Source organism: Phragmites australis, chromosome 4 (genome assembly GCF_958298935.1).
Source record: "Phragmites australis chromosome 4, lpPhrAust1.1, whole genome shotgun sequence".
In the NCBI taxonomy this organism is placed as follows: domain Eukaryota; kingdom Viridiplantae; phylum Streptophyta; class Magnoliopsida; order Poales; family Poaceae; genus Phragmites; species Phragmites australis.
The window spans coordinates 34,577,257-34,602,741 of NC_084924.1; the positions used below are offsets into that span (position 1 = coordinate 34,577,257).

Consider the following 25,485-nt stretch of genomic DNA (forward strand, 5'->3'; position numbering starts at 1 on the left):
GAGCTCTACCCGCCCCCTCAGGGGGGCGGTAAGCCTGTGGGCCGGGCGGGAAGGCCCCACCCACCCTCTGAGGGGGCGGTTAGGCCTACCGCCCTCTCAGGGGGAGGTTCGGACCCGTAACCGTCCTCTCAGAGGACTGCAGCCCCCTAAGAGGGCTGCAGGCGTCTAGTTTTGCAAATATTTTCGCCGGGAATCTATTTATTTAAATTTTAACTCAAAAAATATAAAAATAAAAAAACTCTGACAACGTATGTGTGGAGTGGGCAATTCTAACTGTCTAGTTGGTTGGGCTGAGTCGTGGGCCGGGAGCCGCTGGTATAGGTCATGGCTAAAACGAAAAAGATATGAGGTTCTAAAGTTCTAGGATCTAATTAAAAAATTTCCTAATTTTCTAAAAATTTTAGAATTATTTTTTACTGAAAAAGAGGAATTATTGACCGGACAATTGACTAGGTTAGATTTGATGACGTGACAAGATGACAAGGCTGACACATTAGCGAAGGTGTTGACGTGGAAGGATGATGTGGCAAGTCTGGGCTGACTGGATGATGTGGACATACAGCAACACGAGATTGGTGGATGTAGGGGTAAGTTTGGATCTACCTGGGTGGTTGGATTTGGATCAGATGGATGGGGGAGATGGTGAAGGGACCAGGCAGCCGATGGCAGAGAGAACATGGCGGCGGCCGAGCATCCGCATGATGCGCTCGTCGGCGTTGGGCGGAGACCTCGTCGTCAGCGTCGGTTTTCGACGGCGAGTGACGGAGGAGCAAGAGGAGGCAGCAACGAACTCACCTAGGCAATGGCCAAGTCAGGGAGACGATGGATTTGTTGGGCGACGGTGAGGAGATGTGACGGCGGTTGGATCTCATTGAGGTGGGGTCTGCAGCGGCCACGAAACAAAGGAGAGGGCACAGGGGTACTCAACAGTCGACGGTGATGCTTCTGAGTAGCTTGGCGATGGAAATGCGGTGCTTGGGCAACGGATCGGTGAGCTCGGCCGAGGGGCTCCAATGGCGGTTGCGACATGCTAGGTTTTAGGTGTATTGATGAATTGGGCACGGGAGGCGATAGCTAATGGTGGAAACGGGTAGGGGCGTGCTCGGGTGCTATATATTGGCGGAGGAGGAGGCGTGGGCGATCGGGAAAGGAGCGGCAACAGTGGCTCTGACTCAGACTCGGCTGGAGTCCGGGTCAGGGACGACGATAGGGCGACCCCACACGTCAACGAGATGGCAAAGGCGGCAAAGACGGGCGCGTGTTCGATAGCGGGGCAGAAGGGCGAGCGATCGTGGGCTGGTGCGAGTGGCCCAGAGGGCAGTTGGCGGTAGCGGGAACAGGCTGGGGCGGTTGGGCCCAGGTGAGAGAGAGGCAGGGGAGGCCGGGAGGAAACGGCCTGCAGATGGTCTAGGCTGGCTTCAGTCAGCCCAGAGGGAATAGGATTAGGTTTTCTTTTTTTTAGGAATTTCTAGAAAAGAAGAATGGCAAATAAAATCCAATTAAAATACCAAATGAAGCCTAAATTTTTTAGAAAATTCCAACCAGCTTTGAAAGCATTTAGAAGCCAAGTAAAAATATTTTGAGCTTAAGAAAACATTTTGATTCTTTTAGAAATTAAATTTAGCACAATTAAAATCAAGTAAACTCCAAATAGGCTCAAATAAAATCCAATAAAATCCAGAGAAAACCAACAGCTCACAATAAAACCTAAATGCCTATTTTCCAGCATGAATGCATTCAAACAAATAATAATCCTAATTCAAATTTGAATTTGAATTTAGAAAATAGAGCTTTTCCTGTTCTAGTTATTTAATCTATAATGTAATCTTAGAAAATTTTAGAAATTTGAGAAATCTAAAAATCGGGACATGACAATATTCAAACTAGAGAAAACTTGAACTCCAGCCAGCTCATCAATCACTGGAAGAGGGAACCTATTCTTGACAGTTATCTCATTCAACTGACAATAATCCACACAAAATCTCCACTCACCATCCTTCTTCTCCTCTAGAAGTACTGGTGAAGTAAAGGGGTTGTTGCTTAGTTGGATAATCCCTTGCCCAAGTATTTTGGTTACTTGTCTCTCTATGTAAGTTTTCTATGCAGGATTATACCTATATGGCCTAAGATTCACTGACTTGCCCTAGGTATTAAGGGTATATCATGGTCATAGGTTCTAACTGGAGGCAGTTCTGTTGGTTCATTGAACATTTCACTAAACTCCTTTAGCATCTCTTCCAGTTCTGGACAATATGGCTGCTCATTCTCCTCAACCTCTACTCTATAGAGATGAATGACATTAGTTAGTGCCTCCCTGTGCATTAGCTGCTGTAGCTCAATGGATGAAATTGCCTTGAAAGATGATTTTTCATTCCTTTCTCCATGTAAAGTCACCCATTTCCCTTGCTGTTCAAAAGAGAGAATTTGATGGCGCCAATGCACAGTCTTGGGACTGTGTTCCTCCAACCAATCCATCCCAAGCACAACATCATAGCATCCCAGAGGTAAAACCTTCACATTGGTCTCCAAAGATATGCCTTGTGCCCACCACTCACAGCCAACCATCTCCTGATTGCAATAGAGCTCACCAGTATCTGCAATTTTTACTGAGAATGGGGTTCTGAATCTGCAACTTCCTGAAATCTGCAGCTTCCTGAAAGCAACCTTGCACATCTACTGCTCACAAAGTTGTGGGTACTACCTGAGTCAATTAACATCAGCACTTCATCCTTCTTGATCATCCCCTTGATGCGAATTGTCCTTGGTCCATCCTTCTCACTGACAGCTGCTTCAGAAACAGACATCAGCATTTCATCTATCTGTTGACACTGTTCCCCAACAGGCACCACTCTGATATGTTCTTGCCCCTCCAGAAACTCCAACATCTCTTCTACTACATGCAGATGAACTGTGGGTGCACACCTATGATCTATAGACCATTTCGCACCACATTTCAAACACAGTCCTTGTGATCTACAATAGGTGCACAACGCTGACAAGCGGTCTTCAGTCACGGTGCTCTGACATCATCTCCTGTTCTGCGTTCTTTAGCAGTTCCCCCTGTAGGTGGTCGTAGTCTGTTGGGAGGTGGAGGCAAGGGTAACCCCGTGCGCCCACCAGCTCTCAGCACCGGCGCTTCTTGTCTCCGATAATCTCGATGTCTTGTTGTCTCCAAGACTTCCTCCTGCAAACATGATAAGGATACAGAACTATCGAGATTGATCGGGCAATGTAAGACAACAGGTGCTCTAATCTCCTCCTTAAGACCATCTAGAAACCGGGTGACAAAAAACCGAGGCTCCCAAGTGTGGTGATGAGCAAGTAAGTTGTGCATGAGTTCACTAAAATTTTCTGCATACTGATGAATGCTCTCAGTTTGCCTAAGGCGAGTGAATTGCCGCAAACTGCTTTGGAACTCCCTCTTACCAAACTTCTCATTCACCAAGTGTATGAATCTCCCCCATGAAACCAACTGTATGCTAGGATCGGTCTGTAACCACATAGCAGCTCGCCCCCCTCACGTGCAGACTAGCAATGCTCACCCAGGATTCCTCATGAACATGGAATACTCGAAAATACGCTTCGCACTTGAGTTGCCACGACTTAGGATTGCCCCCCTCAAACACTGGAAAATCCATCCGTGGTGGTGGTGTCACAAAATGATTTCCCGCATTCGAGCGCATACGGTGGCACGCTGGCCCAAGCACCGAAATTGGCCTCCATACGGGTGGATCTCCTTCCTTCTTCCAGCCAAATGGTGGTGGAGATGGCTGCGACACCGATGGCAACGTCGGCGGCTTCGCGATGAGCGGAGGCAGATCTGACGGCCTCTCCGTCAGAACTGGATTCCGCCTGACGAGATCCACCTGGGAATGTAGCGCCCCCAGCTCCTCCACTCCATCCACAGTTGCTTCGACCTTGGGCTTCGAACTCGTCAACTCCGCCATCGCTTCCATGATAGCCTTGTTTGACTCCTGCGACGCCACCAGAGAAGCAGCGATCTCGCCCAGTTGCTTCTCGTTCTCCATGGCCTTCTTTGGCTCTCTGGTGAGTAATGCGGCTTCCTCAAGTACTCCGGCGTACCAAATGTTACCGTTCCGATCCAATCATACACGAACTGAGATTAGGTTGGAAGAATCGGGAAGGCAGCAAGGGTATTAGGGAGGTAGAACTCGGTGTCCTTCAGGTAGTTAGATAGGTTCAGAGTTCTACAACAGAGCTTACCCCCTTCTCAAGTTGATCTCTCCCTTATAAACGCCACGCACGCACGCGCAGGGCCAAGCTAGGCTGGCGCACACACACGCCTACACAGCCCACATCTCTGGCAGATGGCGTGAGTTGGGCTTCCTCACACGGGTGCCACCCGACGCCTTCCAGTGATTTCATCCCCTGATGTGCTCCAGCCACCTGGTCATCAGCCTCAGGTTCAGGCCTCAGAACTGAGGGTGTGACAATTTAAGCGCTGATCTGTCTAATGCTGCTGCTGCTGCTGCTTCTTTTTTAATCTACTACCTCTGTTCCTAGAATACATATAGTCAAACTTTAAAAAAATTTATCACTATTAGAATTTGACACATAAAAATAATAGTAATGAATTTGTCTAAAAAATAATTTGACATCATCTAATTTTTATCAAGAGGTAATTGTCAAGAATAATGAGCAAAGTGTTTATTGGAATGACAAATAAAAAACAGAGGTAGTAACACTTTTCGATCCACTACATCACCCCAGCAGAAGTGCGTGCGACAATTGCAGAGATGAACTCTGGGATTGAAATTAGCAGCGGTATTTCCTTCAATTTAGCTAACAAAATCACAGTAACATGCAGATCATACTCTTTGGCATGTAGAGAGATGATTATAAAAACATTTGTGTCATATTAGTTTCTTGAAGTAAAATCAACTGTCTTCCTTACACTGACCAATTTACAAAAAATGAAAGAACCTGATAGACCCAAATCTGCCTGCGTCTACCACCTCTTCAGGAACCGCACCGGCACCACCTGGAAACGCGTCATGGCACTCGGTGCTGCAGGACGCCGGCTTCTGCTCCACGGCCCCTGCGCCCCAGGAATACGTCTCAGAATGCTGCAGCACGGGCGGGTTCCTGCTCTCCGGAGGCGTGCCGCGCCGCGCCACCGCTGCGTTGGAAGAAGGCGAGCCGCTGGCATTGGCCGCCGCCGCCGGTTCTTGAGGCGCGAACGAGTCGAAGCAGATGGAGACCGCCTTCCCGGACGAGGTCTGCAGCTGGAACTCCGAGGGGGACAGCGGGAGGAAGGCGCTGTTGCACGAGTGCTCGTTGTAGTAGGTGACCGCGTATAATGGCGGGTCGCTGTGGTCCTTCTGCTGCACCTGCTTCGTGGCCGGGCAGTTCATGTTGTCCTTGTAGGTGCATCTGTAGTAATACCTGCAGTGAGATGGAAACATAAGTTACAAACTTTTGAGTGCAATGAACATCAAAGGATCCAGTTTTGGCCCAAAATGTTTGTTGCAATATGTTTCTATTACGGTCGATTTGGGTGGGGGAGATAAGAGGAAAGTCAAGAAAGTTGGCAAAAGGTGAAGATTTTTTCTTCCTTGCCGCTCAAAATTGATTTCCCAGAACTCAGACAGCTGCAGATTTAAGTAACAAATGGGGAAGAAACCAAAGAAGATAGATGTTCGTCCGTCCAAACCTGGGGAAGTTGGTGTTGTTGATCTTCTTCTCGCCGTACTTCCTCCATTGGTGGCCGTCGTTGTGCGGCGCCAAGGTGTCCACCTTGCTCATCCGCTTCTCCTTCCTGCAAAGAATTTGTTCCCCCGCAAACAAATCAGGTGCGGCTCCAAATTGAACCGCACAATAACAAAGATCGCAAGCGAAAGACCAGTAGCAGTTACCTCGAATTCATTTGCGACTGATGCGAGCTGGGCGCAGGAGGCATTGCTTCTTTCCGGGGGAGGAAACCAAGAAACCAAGAAATGCAGGGAGAAGAGAGAGAGGACCCGGCCGGCCGGAGGTGGAAACCAAACGCTTTTACTACTAATTCGGAAGCGTACTTGACCAGACACCAGAGCAGAATGCAGAACCCTCTTTTTAGTCTGATTGTGTCCGCAGGAGATGGTGAAATATAACTTGTATATTATAAATTATAAAAAATTAGATCGTAAAAGTTTGATGGTGAATTATTATAATTTGGAAGGTATATTATTGCATTGTTACAATCAGATATTAAATTGTAACAATCTAATTTTTACCATCAGCTGTTTATTTTAGCTTTTAGATTATGACCACAATTCAATTTTTATAATTCAGTTATTATTTTAGCTTTTATATTTTGATCATAATCTAGTTTTTACAGTCCGAAATAAATAGGGCCTTACCTAAACAGATTAACACATCACATAAAGGCATGTTTGTTTCAGCATGAGATTTTGAAAAACAGTTTGTAGATTATGGATTGTAAAAGTTGAATTGTGGATTGTTACAATCCGGTGAAAAACATATCGCTGGATTATTATAATCTGGATGTTGGATCGTAACAATCTAGTTTTTACAACCAACTGCTTGTTTCAGCCTTTAGATCGTGATCACAATCCAACTGTTTATTTCAACTTTTAAATTTTAATTATAATTCAGCTTTTCCGATCCGATACAAACAGTATCTAAGAGGAGAGAAACACATAATTGAGCCCTCGCGTCCATATAAAAAACCCCAGAAACGAGACCAAGAACAATGCAAAGATTATCTTGGCCTCCCGGCGTATCGCTGTCACGTGCCGCCGCTCACCGACGCGGCCGGGGCGACCCCGAGAAATTTCGCTTCACCTTCTTCAGAGTCCGGGAACCCCACAGCACTTCCCAACTCAACGCACCCGGAGCTGCAAACAAGTGGCCTCAAACGATGTGTCACCCGTATTTGTTTATGGCATAAGCACTGTCATCGATCTCGCAACTTGGGCTAATAAAAATTTCCCGGCGATTGGAACTCGGGCTAGCAGTATAGTAGTAGTATAATAAAAACTTGTCCAAAATGGAAGCTCAAGCAGTCAATCGGGTGGCCATGATACTAAGAAAGTGTTTGATTGGTTCAGAGAGTCGATGCATATACGAGTTGGTATGGGATGTGATCATGTCTACTGTTTAGTTCATTGAATTACACCATTTCATTTAAGATAAGATGATTTGAATTCTTTGAATATAAAAAAATGTTGTACAGAGCCGTGTGATAAAATCGGTTGAACAATCATGTACAGATCCTATCAACTCCGCTATCAATTACGATTAATGATGATTAGTGGTTATTAGTGATTATTAAAAATTTTAGTTAAATATTATTTATAATTAGATTTTATTAACCATAACTAATTATTATCGGTATTAAGGATAATTATTGATAATTTAAATTATAATTAATTATAATTAATAATAATTAATACTAATTAGCATAATTTAACAAACCAATCTACTTATATCATCTCAGACCAATCTTCCATCCAAGGTGATTTCATCTCATTCAATTTTCTTAAACAAATCAAGCACAGCCTAAATAAAAGAAAAGAAAGGCACCTGATTCGAGGCCAGAGGAGGGAGGGCAAGGAATCGTTTCGTTGCTTGGGAAGGAGGGTGACCAGCTAGCGGCTGCTGACAGTCTGATACTTGCCGCGTCCCGAGGGTGTTTTTTTTAAAGACCCGGCGCATGCCTGACACACAAGTTTGAGGACGGAAGGAATCTCTCCTCTTCTCTTCCTTTTCTTTTCTTTTCGCCTAATTTAACTAGGACCCGGGGAAATGAGCTCATCCCTGATGTTAAGCCGCCCCCCACTGGGTCTTAGTTAAAACCTAACCGGCTTCCGGCGATTGGATGGGCGTCCGGTCACTAGACCATTATGCACACTAGTTTAAACGAGTAATTGTGCATCACGACGATAAGCACGCATCTCGCTAGGCCAGTAGATTTAGTTGGAAAATTGTTCCGGCGAGGTAAAAATGCAGAGGAAGAAGTAGTAAAATAAATACTCCATCTGTCTGTGTATGTGTTAATTTTCTTAGAAACACTAGCACAATTTGTAAATACACTCAAATACAATGTCTACTAAAGGTTAAAGATACAAAGCTTAAAGTTTGAAAAAATTATTGTAAACATCTCGCTGTTAACTTATACATCATCTATTACTAATTTTTTTACCTTAACTAGATATATAAAGAGCTATATCATAGGGCACATGAGCCTGGGTGAGCCATAACTCGGAGGCCAGCGAAGTCAGAGAAGAAAAATGGATCGGAGAGGGACATGTCTCAGATCACTTAGTTTGTTGCAGCATCATTGGATAAGACCTGATTAGCAGGGGTCTGACTTTTACCTTAAAAAGCGCTGAGGTGGAGTTAGAGCATCTCCAACCAATCCCTCACATTTGACCCCCTATTCCTCTTATTTAGGGGCTCCTCATCCAGATTTCATCCCCTATTTCTCAACGTGCTCCAACCGACCCCTCATATTTAACCCCCTATATTCGAATCACCTCTATTTTATTAATATCCGGCAACTCTCTCTCCCCTCTCTTCCTCTCTCTCTCTCTCCCCTCTCTCCCAAATGAGGGGTTGGATGAGGAGCCCCTAAATGTAGGGAGTGAGGGAGGAGATTTGAGGGCTCCTCAAATAAAGGGGGTCGGATAGGGGTCGGTTGGAGATCAATTTTTATCGTTTTTTCCTCAAATATAGGATAGGGGGTGAGAAGAGGGCTTGGTTGGAGATGCTCTTAGAGCATCTCCATCAAATCCACTATTTACACCTTTATAGCTAAATTTTGAAAAATCTAGAAAAACTGCTCACGAGCATGTGCCCTATCCAATCCCATATCTTTAGAGGCCCCTTAAATAAAACACCTCATCCCCCAAATCTAGGGGACCGAAGCCATCTCCTATCCGGCTACCCCCTCTGGCTCACACCCTTCCGTGTGTAGATGGTCATCAACCCCCAGAGCAGACGGTCGGCGCGCTGCATCGCCTCAACGCCCAGGAGCAGCCGCCGTGACTAGGAACAGTTGCATGATGCTACTGTGGCCTGGAGCAAAGGGCTGACGCGTTGCATTGCCTCAGCGCCTAGGAGTAGCCACCCAGAGCTTGCACCACCATCAGCCATCACCTTTCCCCCCGATCTCACTCCTTGCCTCCTCCCACCCCTGCTACTTGAGCCAACTAGCTACGCGTCATCTGCTTGGGCTCACTCACGCCGTCTCTGACATCCCATCGCTAGCGTAAAGCCACACCGTTGGAGCCTGGCCGTGCGCTCGCCGCCAGCCTCTTCCACTCGCTTCCCCCTACCTCAGGGAACACCTTGACGCCCGCCTACTCACTCATCGGAGCCTCGCTGCCGTCTCCCCGCTCCCGTCGATGGCCAGAGCGGCGCAACACCGGGTGCACACCATGCCAGGCCAAGTTAGCCAAGTACCTTAGGATATGAATAAAATATAGGAGATAGAGATATAGGGGTGAGATTTATGGGATATGTTGGAGAGCGAAGAGATATAGAGGAGGAATCTTTCAGTGAGAACACCTATATGAGAGATATAGGCACTACTATAGAACATCACATCAATGTTGGCTCTAAAACCTCTTCACTGCCAGTTTTGGACCTAACAGTGGGTAACAGGCAATGATGGTCGAGGCTGGGGGACCAACAGTGAAGGAGTTATCACTGCCGGCTGAAGGCTTCAACCGACTATGATACCTTAGGAATCACTGTCGGTTCGTAGTTTCAATCGACAGTGATGCCTTAGGAATCATTGCCGATTGGTGGTTTCAACCGGTAATGATTCCCAAGGCATCACTACCGGCTAAATGCTTTAGAAGGTAGTGTTTTGCTTCTCCTCCCTCCCTGTGCTCCCTCTCTCTGTCTTCTCTCTATCTCCTCGATCTCTCCGTCTCTCTCCCTCTCAATACATGCATACAATGAGACATATATTTAATATAAATTAATAATAAATACACCTTCATTAATATATAGTAATTCATGTCATATTTGAGTGAACACATATTATAAGTCATAGGCATCGACAAACACACATATATACATAATAGTTCTCACATGTCACCTCGGAAAAGTCGGTCGAGTTGAGCCAGTCCAGTATCCCTTTATCTCTCCCACGATGAGGATCGCGTCTCCGCACAGACAATTGCTGGCCTGTGTATGTCCGAGGACACAGGGGGACAGATGGTGGTGGAGTGGAGGACCTGGCCGTGCCTGATTGACCGCAACATCGCCTATGCTCTAGGTTCGCCGGTGTGTCAAAGGCATCGAAGTCTGATGCCTGAATGCTACTATGGTTTGAATGTTAGGCCTCCTTTGCAGCGCACTGACGAGCCACCCTCTCGTGCTTATCCACAGTGCGTTGACAAGTCACCCTCTCGTCCTTCTCCTCTTGGGAACGCTTACGAGACACTGCTTCTTGCTCTTTTGCAGCACATAGCTGACGGGTCAGTCTCTCATCCTCTTCCTTCTGGGCACACTTACAGGCCACTACTTTTAGCTCCTCCTTCGCATCATCATTTCAAGGCCATTCTATTGAAGAGTCATCCGACGGTACTAACTCTGAAAGCAGGTCAAAGGCCACAATAGGATCATCCGGACCAAGTGCACTAACATGCATACAATGAGACACATATTTAGTGTAAATCAATAATAAATACACCTTCATTAATTCATATTAATTTATATCCTTTATTAATATATAGTAATTAATATCCTTCATTAAAATGGTATGATTTGGCGATATATAAGTCGTCTGACCCCCTGGTAGCCTTCCTCCTTGTCATATACTCTCTACGAGAAGGTACATAATCATTTGAAGATCTCTTAAGCATCGACAGCACGATCAGTTCATGAAACTCGCCGACTAGGTTGATAACATGTTCCATGAAGAACCTGATAACCTGTTCTTGAATGACATGTATTTATGTAGGTTGTAACACACTTGTGAGTTGTTTGGAGCACCGTGTTTGAATAATCGAAAGAATGAGTTCTTAAACATATATAAAAATTGAAAAGAAGGTATCGATATATAATTTTAGACCTCAAGATCATTGAACATGACAGCGTCTCCGTCATGGTTGAATCTATGAATGAAAGTAAGAACATAGAATCCGCAGAGATTGTTGTCGGGTAGCTATCTCATACACTTCAAGAGGAAAGGATTCGTCAATGGAATGAATTGAACCTTTTTATTCAGTAGGAAATGCAAGTCATGAATATTCCTTGCATACCGGAAAGTTAGTTTTTACATCATACTGCTTCCTGTATGGACGGTACATAACACTCTTTTTGCAGTATCTTGTGTACGCCCTGTACGTGAATATGAATACCAATTAAACTTAGAGGCAATTGATGCGAAGATTAAATGATCGAGTTTACCTATTTAGCATATCAATAAGGTCTTGGTAAGTTGTCTTATCTCTCTTTTGTGAGTCCAAGATAGCGATCTTGCTCAAGCTTGGGTGGATGATAAGGAGGATCCAATGAAAACTATAGGAATATGTCACCATAGCAAATTAGTACTATAATCAAGTTGCCCATAAAAAGATAACACCCTGGCACGCAAACATGTACTCAAAGCTGTAGAGTAAGAGTATAATGGTCTTGTGTTGGTGGTTAAGCAGACACTTCAATAAGTATTCCTTGGTGAAATCTAGATTCGACTATATAATTTTCTAGTTGACAAGCTTAGGATCAATGAATCCTACTTCATTATCTAATTCTTGTCTGAACGCTTGAATCTCCATTCTATGAAAGAGAGAAGTTATCAATGTGATTTCAATGTACAAGATCATATAATGTGAATTATATGCATAAGTCACTTACATAGTCTATGCTCTGATTATGGCCACGTCGATGACATCTTCCCTGTACATTTCATGCCAGCACTTGAACTTAGCCCAGAAGCAGTTGTCTTCGTTGAAAAAAATATTCATCTCTATACCTTACAGAGAACACCTATATACTATGCCTGGACTGCTCCAAGTATCACTGATGTAATCAGTGTATTTGAGTTATAAGGTTTCTTTCTATATCTGATTTGACCAAAAGTTTTCCCAACTCAAACGGCCATATAACATCCGACTTTGACATATCCACTCTCACAATAAGCCGTGCTAGTTGTTCTGTTGTTAATCTAGAAGAAGCCATGAAGTCCCCAATGCTTGGAGCATCATGAATGATTGGATCTTATTTGCTCCTGACCTGCTTCTTACTGATACGTTCATAATCAGTCGGTGGCTTACTTGAAGCTGCCCCTGTCTATTTAGCTTGGCTATATTCATGAAAATTTTTATGGTATCTTCAGGCACAACAAGATTCGATAGAGGCGGTGGAGGATGAAAATGAGCAGTGATACTGGCATCCATAATCTTTTTGTTTTTCTCAAAAGTGAATGAATATACATCCTTGGGTTTTACCACCTTAGATAGCACTGACTTCTTAGATGATGTCGTCTGTTTGGATGCTACGGAACCAGATCATGTTTTTCAAGCTGATAGTTGGCTTCTTGATGGTGCTGACTTCTTAAGCGATGAACTTCTTCAAGGCAATGGCTGAGGAGGTGGACTTCTTCTAGGAGATGGCTAACAAGAGGGAGATCTATGAGGCGATGGCGGCCCGGGGTGTCACGGAGAGTATAGGTTTTCAAGAGTTGTCCCTGATGGAAACACTATGTAGGCCTTCTCCCACGTGATGAATGTGTGCTCGTTCTCCCCTATAGTGTTTACCTCCTCCTCTACGGGGTAGTCCACCTCAACATGACGATATTGGTCAACTTCCTTGTCTACTTCAACCACAGCGTAGCCCTCCAGTATTTGACATCCGTGCAAATGTTTATAGGAGCCACAGGAATAAGCCACACCGGAAGTAACCTTGATGGTAATATTCCTAGCACAAATGTGTAATTCACACGGTGTTTGTGATGTGATGAGGTATATAGGATAAGTGATGGGGTCAGCTCCCAGAACTCTCATGGACGAATAGCTACTCCGACGACCACCAGGGCTGGAGCGTGCAACATTAGGAGACACTACTGGCCATTCCTTTCAGTTACAGTGGTGCCCCGTTCATGCATGAGGTCTTGTTTGTACTGCTTGTGCTATCTTTTCATCTATATATTCCCTCTCCTTTTGTAGCGCTTGTTCAAAAATTTTCATCATCCATTCTGCCTCTCGTTCTACATCTCGCTCTACTTGGGATCTCATTTGACTCTTGTAACTATCAAAATCACCTAGGAATCCATATTTCCAACCCATCACCCCAACACCTCTTGTGCGACCATCGTGCTCCTTGTTTTCTAGTGTCAAGTGAGCTCGTCCCTATCCCTGTCTAGCTTGAAAGAGCCTTATGCAGACTTCTTATGGGCTTCCGTGAGCTTTTTTGCAAAAGTTTGTGTCACTTTTTAGTCTTTAGAGGTCGTAAAGTATAAACTTCCATCATATGAGTAAGAAGCACCCCTCCCAACAAGGAAGTACATCAATCGTTCGCTCTATCCTTCCATCTCAGACGTGACATCTCTCTCTTGCAGTTCATCTAGTTGTTATTGCCACTGCCATTCTTTCCACACATACCCACAACTGCCAACTTTATGGGGGTAGATATTCTTCTTTGAGTTTACTTTGTTCACCTCACCCAATCTCTGTGTTTCTTCCGACAACTTGTACTCCGCAAAGGCTTGCAAATGATCTTCCAGTTGCGGCCATTTGCAAAAATCTGGCGTTGTACCTTTCTGCACATACGTTCTGTTCAGTGTGCTCTTCTGATTCTTAAATGAAAGGTCCATGATAATTAGCATCTTACACTTTACTACTTCCTTATCTGTCTCTTCAGAAAAGTCGAACTTCTCTAATATCTTGGGCCACAAGATGTTGTTCTTGATCGAATCAAGAACTATGTGCGAATCACCTCGTTCGCCAGTCCACAATCTGTAGCTGATGGGCACCTGATCCTTAATAGCAATCCCTTAGACTGACTTGTATGGTCCAAGAACTCTCTCTGGTGCAGTTGGCTCCCCTCATGGTGAGACCTATGTGATCACAAATCATCACGTAGGCATCTTTGAGAGACCTCGGACACGATGTCACTCCTGCGATTTCTCGGCATCTACAAATTAGCGAAAAAAAGTATTGAGAACCTATACAATCATATGTACAACAGATGTATTTATCTACTTATGAAATACCTCATCGCCTCCACTGGCGTCTGTTTGGTCTAAGTTGAGGTAGATACTCAGGCTACCTTCTTTAATGTTTGACAACGGCACATCTCTTTCCTACACCTAGGTCGGATCAGAGGAGCCACCTTCCTAAGTGTTTTCCATATGATCACAACGAGCGATTGGTGATGCCATCCCTTACTGAAAGTTCTGCATATGATGGCGACAAGTGGTTGAGTATTATACGGATAGAGAGCTGAGGAAGGAAGGAGATAGAGACAAAGCCGACGAGGGAGGGAAAGAGGCTGCCAAAATATAGTAACTAACTGGGAGAGAGTCGATAGATAGAATAGAGAGAGATACAATATGACCACATTTGATAAAAAAAAGTACATTATTGTGATTCATTTGTGTATGTACATGACTCGTAATACATAATTGTAATACAAAACTATTCAAATTATCATTAACCGGATAAAGGCACATAATTAAATAATGCAACCCCTTTGCCCAAAAAAGAGGACACTATTGTGATTACATAATTATAACTCATAGTACATAAAAAATAATTCAACACTCATAGTACAGAATTAAATAATACAAAACTATTCAAATTTCTTGCAAAAAGTAAAACATGTATAAAAATAGCATTAGCATCAAATTATGGAGATAAGTATATACGACTACAAGATCGATTAGGATAGTGAAAAGATAAGAAAGATGCATGTGTAATAACCATCCCAGTCGAGTTTTGCAATCATACGTATGATCTCTAATTTTATCATTTACAAAAAGAAAAATAAGTATGAAAACATTGTAATTTTTAATACAACATATAATATGAGTAAAAAAGAAATACAGCCTCAGAACCGAAAATCTAGTTGGCTCTAGGGCTAAACTATGGCATGCACCATAACTGGATATGCTCAAATTACCATTAACCGGATAAAGGCATAAAATTCAACAATTAGGGTGCGCTCTGTCACCTAACTAGCCTATATATTGTCCAACATCGTGTTTTCAATGGAATTAATTCTCAACTAAGATCGCAATATATCACTTCCTCAAAGACTGGTAGAGCCTTATGAAAAAAAATACACAGATACTGGTAGATCCTGGCTAAGGTAACGTAGGAGAGGGGGAGCAGAGAGGTGGCACAAGGGAGCAACACAGATCTGAACAGATGGAGAGGGAGAAGCAGCCGAGTGGGTAGATAGCACAACACAGTACAACAAGGAAGAGGGCAAACATGAGAGAGAGGGAGCAGAATAATAGAGGAGATCAGAATAGAGGGAGTGGCCGGAGAAGCAGTCGAGTGGATAGAGAGCACAGCACGATACAATAGGGAAGAGGACAAATGTGCGGTAAAGGAAGCAGAACAATAGAGGAGACATATAAGAACTACTTTGCGATCTTTGTTACTAGCTCATAGCATGTACGCCATCTCTAAAGAGGCAGATAGTAAAATCTTAGACAACATATGGGTCGGACAAAGGCTGCAGATAGTGCAATCTTTGTTGCATTTCTAGCTCAGAGCCTGGTTTAAACTAATAGTTCATCATCGAGCATCTCAAATTAGTAGTTCATCATCGAGCATCTCAAACTAACGGTTCATCATCAAGCATCTCAAATTAATCGTTCATCATCGAGCATCTCAAATTAGTAGTTCATCATCGAGCATCTCAAACTAACGGTTCATCATCAAGCATCTCAAATTAATCGTTCATCATCGAGCATCTCAAACTAACAGTTTATCATCGAGCATCTCGAAATAAGAATTCATTACACATGACCTTGGAACAAAACAACGACAAAACATCAAAAATAGATCCTGGCATCATGTGTATTTCAAGAAGTAGACAACATAAACAAAACATGTGCAATAGTGCACTTAGAAATTGTATAACAATTGGTTCCAAGATAAAAGTAGTCCTACCCCTTAATTATTCTATTGGATACATCATTGATTGGGCAAATTTCTAAGCTCTTAGCTAGTAATTAGAACCTAATAGAGTTCTAAAAGCATCATCATGGACAATACTACCATACCAAATTAGAGTGCACAAGTCCTAAATAGAAGGATGTAAAAACAAGTACTGACAATCACAAAATATGTCCAATTTCAAACTAACATATACCAAGGATCAAAAAGACTAGCAGCCCACTAGAGAACCAACACACCAATCAGAAAATATGCCTAATCTTAGTGTGTATCAAACTATCAGTTCATCATCCAGCATCTCAAACTATCAGTTCACCATCGAGAATTCTCGATTTACTTGAAAATCAAATCAAATCAAATCAATTTACATAGCATCTATGTACTCCCACGGCATCTGTTCTTATGAATTTGCATAGCATATATTCCCGAGCTCAGATTAGGAGGATATGGTGGCATACCAGTGTCAAGGGGGAGGAGATGGAGGGGGACGGGATGGTAGGGTTGTCGACTCGGGTGACAACGATGGAGGTTGAGGAGACGGCGGTGACTAGGTGCTGCTCCTCAGCAAAGGCCTCGGGGAGAGGGATGGGGATGGCATCGGGGTGGAGCACAGGGGCAGCGGAGGGGAGGAGGATGGGGGCAACATAGGGAGGAGGACGGGAACGATGTTGGGGAGTTGGACGGCGACTGTGTTGGGAACGAGGATGGGGCCGACGACAGGGAGGAGGATGGGAATGTAGACAGGGAGGAGGACAGGAATGGCACCAGAGAGGAGGATGGCGATGATGTCAAGAAGGGTGGGGACGATGGGCTCGGGGTCATCGATGTGGGCTCGTGGTCCTCCGGTGGCATGGGCGAGGACAAGGCAGAGGCGGCGGCGGTTGAGGATGGTGTGGGAGACAATTCAGCGGAAGGGAAAAAAATTTCTAAGTCCGGAGGGAGAACACGGTGCATCGGTTATATAGGGGTTCTCTTCACTGTCGGCATACCCTGTGTGCCGGCAGTGAAGGGGGGATTCACTGCCGACCCACAACATTAGCCAATAGTGAAATGTCCACATTCATTGCCGGCACACATTTGAGTTGGTAGTGAATACCACCTTCATTGCTGGCTCACCTTCACTGCCGGTTCAAAATGTGTGCCGACAGTGAAGGGGGGATTCACTACCGGGCCTTGAACCCCCCTCCGGCTGCGCTGCGAGGCAAAAAAAAAATGGTTTTGAGCACTAACATTGAACCTACAACGTCTGGCCCCGGCTGGGATGAACAAACTAACCACTACGCTACTGAAGTGTATTAGATTGTTATTGTACTATCTACATTTATTAACATTCTTTTGACCTTCAATCCTAATATATATTTATTTTAATTTGAACTTGCTATATATCAAAATTAAGTTTTCTATATACCTAAATTTCATGGTTAACTTTTGTAATTCAATAAAAATGGAAAATAAATATTGTTGGAGCTTGCTAATTAATTAAATATATAATTGGAACTTCTTATATATCTTAATTTCATAGATAAATATTCTAAATCATTAAAAATTGAAAAGAAATATGCTCATAACTATAGCTAAAGTAAATCAATAGTAAAGACATATTTATTAATACATAGTAATACATAACAGTTAATATAATTTAGCTACTTTGTCTTAACGATTCATCCTTCATTATGATCACAATGTACATAGGGTGATTCATCGGTATCTTCCATAGGACCTAGGCTGACGTCCTCTCCGAAAGGAGGTAGCGCGTTGAATTGATTGTAGTATTCCTCATCAACGATATTCTCTACTCTGACAATCCTTTTTTTCCTTGAAGAACCACGTAGCGCTCCTCCTTGTTAGTCGGGTCTAGGTCCTTTACATAGAAGACTTGCATAACATCATTCACAAGTACGAATGGTTCTTCGTTGTATCCAAGGAGTTTTTAGTCCACTGTAGTCATACCGTACTTGTCAATCTTCATGCCCTTGGATTCTAACCCATTGGCACCAAAAAAGAGGAACATTTAACACTCCATAGTCAAGCTCCGAGATCTCCTATATGAATTCGTAGTAGGTCTCCCTATTCTTATTGCAGTTATAGACATCTATACAGACGCCACTATTTTGGTTAGCACTCTTATTATCCTGAGCTCTCGTACAAAATGTATAGCCATTTATGTCATATTCTTATAATGTGAAGGTTGTAGTTGACGGTCCGTGAGGCAACACATTCAATTGAGCACACTCTCTCTGCTTATCCATCACATATCCATGTAACCAGGTGCTAAAATGATCTCAGTGCTTTCGTGTGATCCAAACATCGGACTTCTATGGGTTTTTGGTGCGTAGCATCTTCAGGTGTTCTTTGATATATGGGTCCACTGCAACTGATTATTGCAGAACTGCGAAATATGCTTGCGTGAATGAAACAGGGTCATTAGTGTGGGATGACTTTGCACTTATTGTCTCTTTCCCCTGTAGCCTCCCCTCATGGCAAGATATATGCACACCAATCGATTTGAGATTCATGTAGTTGACGCATAAATCAATGGCCTCATTGGTTCCCTAGGATTCAACTATGCACCCTTCCAACCGATTTCAGTTATTAATATATTTCTTTAGAACTCCCATGAACTTCTCAAAAAGGTACATCTAATGCAGAAATACGGGACCAAGAATCCATATCTCTTTCATAATGTGAACAATGAGATGCACCATGATATCAAAAAATGATGGAGAGAAACATACCTCAAACCGTGACCACATCTTCTTACAGCTTATATGGCATGGTCGGATTGTTGACCTTTTGTGATATCGCGTTGAAGAATGAACACAACTTTATAATTGGGTTTTAGACATTCCATGACAGAATACCCCTAATTGCAATTGGAAGTATCTGTGTCATCATAACATGACAATCATAAGACTTCATGCCAGTTAATTTCAAATCTTTCATATTTACTATTCTCTTTATGCTGGCAGAATAACCGGATGAAACTTTGATTCCACGCAAGCACTTGCACATTGCAATTTTCTCTGTCTTGCTCAGACTATAGCTAGCGGGACCAAGATATTTGTCACCTTCCCGCATATCTTCAGGTTGTAGATCATGTCTGAGTTTCAAATGTTTTAGGTCCTTCCGTGCTTGGAGCATATCCTTTGTTTTGGCAGGTATGTCTAGTAACGTACCAATCAAGCTATCATGCATGTTCTTCTCAATGTGCATGACATCGATTGCATGTCGAACCACAAAATCCGGCCAATAAGCTAAGTTATAAAAACATATTTCTTTTTGAACATAGGAGCTCTAAGATTAGATTTCAAAACCAGTATACTCCCACATCCCTTTCCAAGGATAATCCTAAGTCCCTTTACCATCTCATATACCTATCTTCCAATGTGATGCTCAGGAGATGATCGAGTCTCCTATTGTTACAGTACGGGTGATCCTTGTGAAGAATTTATGATGACTTAGGTACACCATTTTTTGGCTGTTCTTCAGCCACAAGATCTTTGTTTCACCCAAGCAATGAACACATGCACAGTAGCCTTTGACAGTCTGGCGCGATAGGTTGCCAAGGGTTAGCTAATCCTAGATTGTCACGAATAGCATTACACATAGAGTGAAGTTCTCTCTTTTGTATGCATCTCAAACCTGCACACCATCGTTCCACAGTATTACAAGATCTTCCATTAATAGTTTCAGGTAGACATCGATATCGTTGCCAGATTGCCTTGACCCTGGTATTAGCACCGGCATCATAATATACTTCTGTTTTATACACAACCAAGGAGAAAGGTTGTAGATACATAGAGTCATAAGCCAAGTGCTATGACTACTACTCATGTCACTGAATGGATTCATCTCATCCGTAATCAACCCAAATCTTATATTCCTCATATCTTCCGCAAAGGGATCCTTGTATTTCCTATCGATGTTTCTCCACTGCATAGAATCAGCGGGGTGTCTCAGCATTCCATCATCCTTGTGCTCCTCGGCGTGCCATCGCATCAGTTTGGTATGTCTTTTGTTCATGAATAAACGCTCCAAACGGGGGACTATAGGAAAATACAACATCACCTTAACGGGACACCTTTTCTTCTTTCCTTCACCATCGATATCATCATTGTCAAGCTTATACTGTTTTGCACCACAGACGAGACACGCTTCCAAGTTTGCATGCTCTCTGCAATACAATATGCAATCGTTTGGACATGCATGTATTTTTTGCACTTCCAACCCCAATGGACACTCAACCTTCTTCATCTGTTACGTGTTTTCTAGCAGCACATTTCCCTTTGGAAGCAATTTTGTCAAGAATAATAACAACTATGTGAAGCCTTTATCAGACCACCCGTTGCTTGCCTTCAATTGTAGCAATGAAAGCACAGTACATAACTTTGTGTGCTCCTTCTCGCAGCCTAAGAACAACGGTATTTTAGAGTCCTCTACCATATGCTGAAACTTTTGAAACCCACCTTCATTGGTGATGTTTCCCTCCCAATCACGCAACATCTGCTCCAGATCATCGGTGTCGGTGTCGGCCAACATCTCTAGATCATTATTGACTAACGTATCTCTAGCAGGTGGTATATCAGTGTATTCGTCAGCCGACATATCGGTGCACAAGTTTTCATCTTCTCTGTCAATGTATTGCGCTTCCTATATGATTTCAGCTTCACGGTGCTCAGTCTAACGGGTACAGCTAGCATAAAGCCCTTTGGCATCAAGTGAGAATGTATCTCTTGGGTGGTGGGAAACTTCTTCTTATTCTCGCAATCGACGCATGATCAACATATGTATTAACACTGTGTATTTGACTTGTGCGTTGCGGCTGCTACCAGAAAATACTTCACGCCATTTTTGTACTCTGCGCTCACACGGCTCGCATTGTACATCCATCTTATGTCCATCTACAATTATATCATTAATGTAGATCAAAATCATAACATCTAGAAGATTTTGCAATCACCAACAAATAAATTACCTCGCCATCTCCTACAGGCAATTGGCCCGGGTTAGAGGAGACGCCTTTTGTATGCTTTCGTGTCTGTTTCTGATGAGTGTTTGTTGGTGTTATCCCTAAAAAATTTCATTATTATTCAACCCTTATGTAGGATTAATTAAGAAAGAATAAAAAATAAATATATCCGTACATAAAGTTTCTATGTTAAAGCTTGCTAATTAAATAAAATATAAAAATATAATTGTATCTTGCTACATACCTAAATATCATGGTGAAATTTTCTAATTCATTAAAAAAACAAAATAAACACGCTCATACCTTAAGTTTTCATATTGGAGCATGCTAATTAATTAAAATATAAAAAATATAATTTGAGTTTTCTACATACCTAAATATCATGGCTAATTTTTCTAATTCATTAAAAATCTACCATACATATGCTCATACCTAAAGTTTATATATTAGACTTGCTAATTAATTAAAATATAAAAAATATAATTGGAGCTTGCTATATACCTTAATATCATGAATCATTGAAAATCAAAAATAAATATGTTCATGTCTAAAGTTTCTATATTGAAGCTTGCTAATTAATTAAAATATAAAAAATATAATTGAAGTTTGATATATACCTTAATTTTATGGCCAACTTTTCTAATTCATTAAAAAAATGCTCCTACATATAGCTAATATAAGTTAATATATAGTAAAGACACTTTCCACCATAAGCTACTAATTGAAACTTACATATCATAAATGAGGTATAATTGCATCTACATTGTCTTCAAACATCATGGTCATAGGTTCATTTCCATCATTTCAAAATCTAGAATAATTTAGCAAATAAAATTCAACTATATATAGATTGGAAATGAAGTTACATACCTTGGAACACCTAGGGTATGATGATTCCTCAAAATTTTGAAACCCCTAAGAACTAGGTGAGCAAAAATTGCTGCCACCGAGCAAGAAAACATAGCTCCTTTTTGTTGTGCTCAGACTTAGGAAAGAAGATGACCACTTTTATATAGCTGAGACATCACTGCCTGCTCAAATCACCAACCAGCAGTGATGCTCTTATATCACTGTCGGTCGGTGTCTTCAGCCAGCAGTGATGATCTTTATCACTGCCGGTTCATAAACTATGATGACTAATTCTTTCCACTGACATATGAACCGATAGTGCTACCCATCACTACCGGCATATTAGAAACTAATAGTGATGGGTTGATATATAAAACAGGTTTTTTAAGTAGTGAGGAGATAAGTTTTAGAGAAGCTACTGAAAATCTTAGACATGCTAGTCTACAACTCTGCATTTGAATATCAGCGGTAGCTAGTCCTACTCTTCTCTTTCTAGAGATAGCAACTGAATATGTGTTTCACCCTTATGCAATCTAAAAGTACTACCTCGATTTTTTTTTTTACTTTTCACCAGCTTTTTTTATAGTAATTTTAATCTTGCATTTTTTTCAAAAAATTTACGAATACTTACAAGTATACAATACTAATAAAATACATTTCATGACGAATCTAATGATACGCAAGTTTTAGGTATTTATAAACTTTTCGTAGAAAAAATGCAAAGTTAAAATTGCTACAATAAAAAGTTGGTGATAAATAAACGAAAATGAAGATAGTAAAATAATATAGCATAACAAAAGAGAGATTTATATAAACTCTGTAGACGCACCCTCTCAAAAAAACAGTATTATAGGTGAAGTACGGGAGGTAGCGTACCCTTTGGATAAACCCGATAATGAATTATGGAAGGTAAATATTGAATATCTAGGTATGAAAGATAAATAATAGGAGATTAAATTTATTTTTAAATGAGAAATAGAAAGAATCTTTACATAGTGATTATTTAATCAACTTAATATATAATAGATCGTATATTTCTATCATAACTCATGTATTTTATAGAAATATAAATTTTATACTTACAAACACTACATGAAGACTGGGCCACACTAGTGCAGTTTTATAATGGGCCTTTCTAGAAGGAGGGCAGTTATCATCTCGTGATTGGCTGATCATCAGTGGGGAGGGAAAGAGAGGGGCTGGATGCATGGATGTATGATGCATCAATCCAGATCTTGGCTTGTTCATTGACTTCCACACATACATGCATTAGTACATGCCGGTCTAATTTGGTTAGTCATCAACTAAAATATGCTGTCACGGTTCTGATAAAATAGGGGGAAATAAGCATATAAGTGTGGCCACTGGCCACAATGAACCTACACGATTAACAACGGGGAGCCAAGAGACCGAGGGATAGGAAAGTGTATAATCGTGGCTTCACGAGCGATCCGGGCCATCGGCTTACATAAACATACAGCTGCTGCCGGCGTTGCCTGTTCAAACACGAAAATCTCACCAAATTTCATAATAAAATTGCTGATATAAATATATTTCTGCTCATGGAAATGGTTAGTAGAGAGAAATGGGGGAAAGAAGAACTGCAAGTAGGGACTAATTTTTTTTACGCTGGCATGAGAGGCACTGAAACCTAACATTTCTAGAATCCATAAAGAAAGTCTGGAATAAACATTTCATGTCCAGTGCTCTTTATCTCTCCCATCAGAAAAAATAATGAAAGTTTGTTGCCTTTGTATGCGTGCCAGTAAGTTATGTTCGAAAGGATGGGGGGTATTGTGGAACTTTTCAAAGAAGAAGAGAATTAGATCTAAAAATCGCATAACTATGTGGTTTTAAAGAAAATCGGTAGATAACCTTGAGATAATAATATGATCCTAACTCTGCAAGCGAAATTTACATCAGTAACACAAACCTGACAACAAACATGATCAGCTCAACTCAACTCACGTACTTAGCTAACTAAACAACTGATACCCTCTAAGTGGTGACGGCGGTGATGCCCCCGTGTCGTTGCCTCCCGAGAGACGAAGTGGGGGAACTTCCTATGCGTGCCAGTAATAATACTCCTGGAAAAATAATGTGAGACGCCAGCATTAGCTAGGTAGAGCCAAACGCCAAACTATGACTTAGACGGCGAAATTTGGATGTACGTACGATAGCGCCAACCTACAGATGGAATATAGCCTGTGGAAAAATATGGTTTTTAGAGCCGTAACCACTTTTGATTTTGTAGCATAGCATAAAATAATATATCGCATTTGTTGGTTCAGTCGCATTTGTTGGTTCAGTCAGTTTTAATAATACTTATCTGAAAGAAGATTGAAAAGCACCTTTCCATTCATTAGTCTTTGTTAAAACTGACCTCGACGATGGCTTGTTGCGCTCAGAATACACTACGTTATTAGGTGGGGAGAACCGGAGTCAGGCCGATGTAGGGATGGTAATAGGGCTAATTCCTATTGAGGGATATGTTTTTTTTTATCTTTGTTCTTATTTAGTTATCGAAAGAAGATTTCTCTTATCTTTATCTTCGTATAGAATTTTGTATGGACCGAGTCCTAATAGGATGTAAAATTAAATTATATTTAATTATTTTTATATATTAATAATATACACATAGTATAAATAAGTAATTTATTAGTATATACAAGAGTAATTAATACAAGATTGATTAAATATAGTATGTTAGATAAAAAATAAGAGTAATTTATTATTTACTCCATATAATATAATATAATATATATATATATGATATTAGGGATATAATGAGGAGAGAGGACAAAAAACGTATTCCCATCTTCATCACCATATAAATTTATGATAGACAGAATCTCCCTATCCCGTCCACTAATAAAGGAAATTTCCATGAAAAATCGAAAATCGGATGTCCCTTGACATCCTAGGCCGATCACCAATCAGAACTCGACCCTATACTAGTTAGGCACAATCTTAGCTTAACACGGCCATCAGCCAGGAAAAACTCACCGTATTAGAAAAAAGCCATAATCTGATTAGAAATATGTATTGTTTTAGAAAGATATGTTCTTCAATACATAATTTTAACCATTAATTTTTATTAAAATATATTTATAAAATCAATCAAATTTATGATATTAAAAAAATTGAGGCAAATATATATATATATATATGATTTTAAGATTTTCAAATTAAATATTTTGAAAACTATTATCAGTAAAAGTTTTAAAATTTAATTAAATCTTTTTTAAAACGGCATATATTTATATGGGTGGAGTACATAACATCGTGCTAAGTACCGCTATGAAGTACTTAATTGAATGGTTCCTACAGATTTGCCGCCTACTGTACTGGAACACATGGAAATACCGCTATGCCGTTCCTGTGGGCGCCCATAGAAGTCCGCTCATCAGCCGGAAACGTGTACCGGGCAGCTGATAGTAGCTTTGCAGTTAGTGGATTAGTTACCCGTAATTACGTGACCGGCGGTCAGTAATAGCAGCTGTATTCTCAAGTCGTCACCACGTTTGGAGTTTAGTTCCTTTGAAAAGAACATTGATCTCATGA

General features: G+C 41.6%; 1 protein-coding gene across 1 annotated transcript; it reads right to left on the reverse strand.

The window, feature by feature from the left end:
- Positions 1–4,875: 4,875 nt before the first annotated feature.
- On the reverse strand, positions 4,876–6,070 carry LOC133914341 (transcription factor WRKY45-2-like). The gene is made up of 3 exons (XM_062357461.1): positions 5,877–6,070; positions 5,675–5,779; positions 4,876–5,406 (listed from the first exon to the last, which is right to left on the reverse strand). The coding sequence occupies exons 1-3, from the start codon at positions 5,918–5,920 to the stop codon at positions 4,926–4,928; spliced, it is 630 nt and encodes a 209-aa protein (XP_062213445.1). The 5' UTR covers positions 5,921–6,070; the 3' UTR covers positions 4,876–4,925.
- Between the last annotated feature and the right edge of the window lie 19,415 nt (positions 6,071–25,485).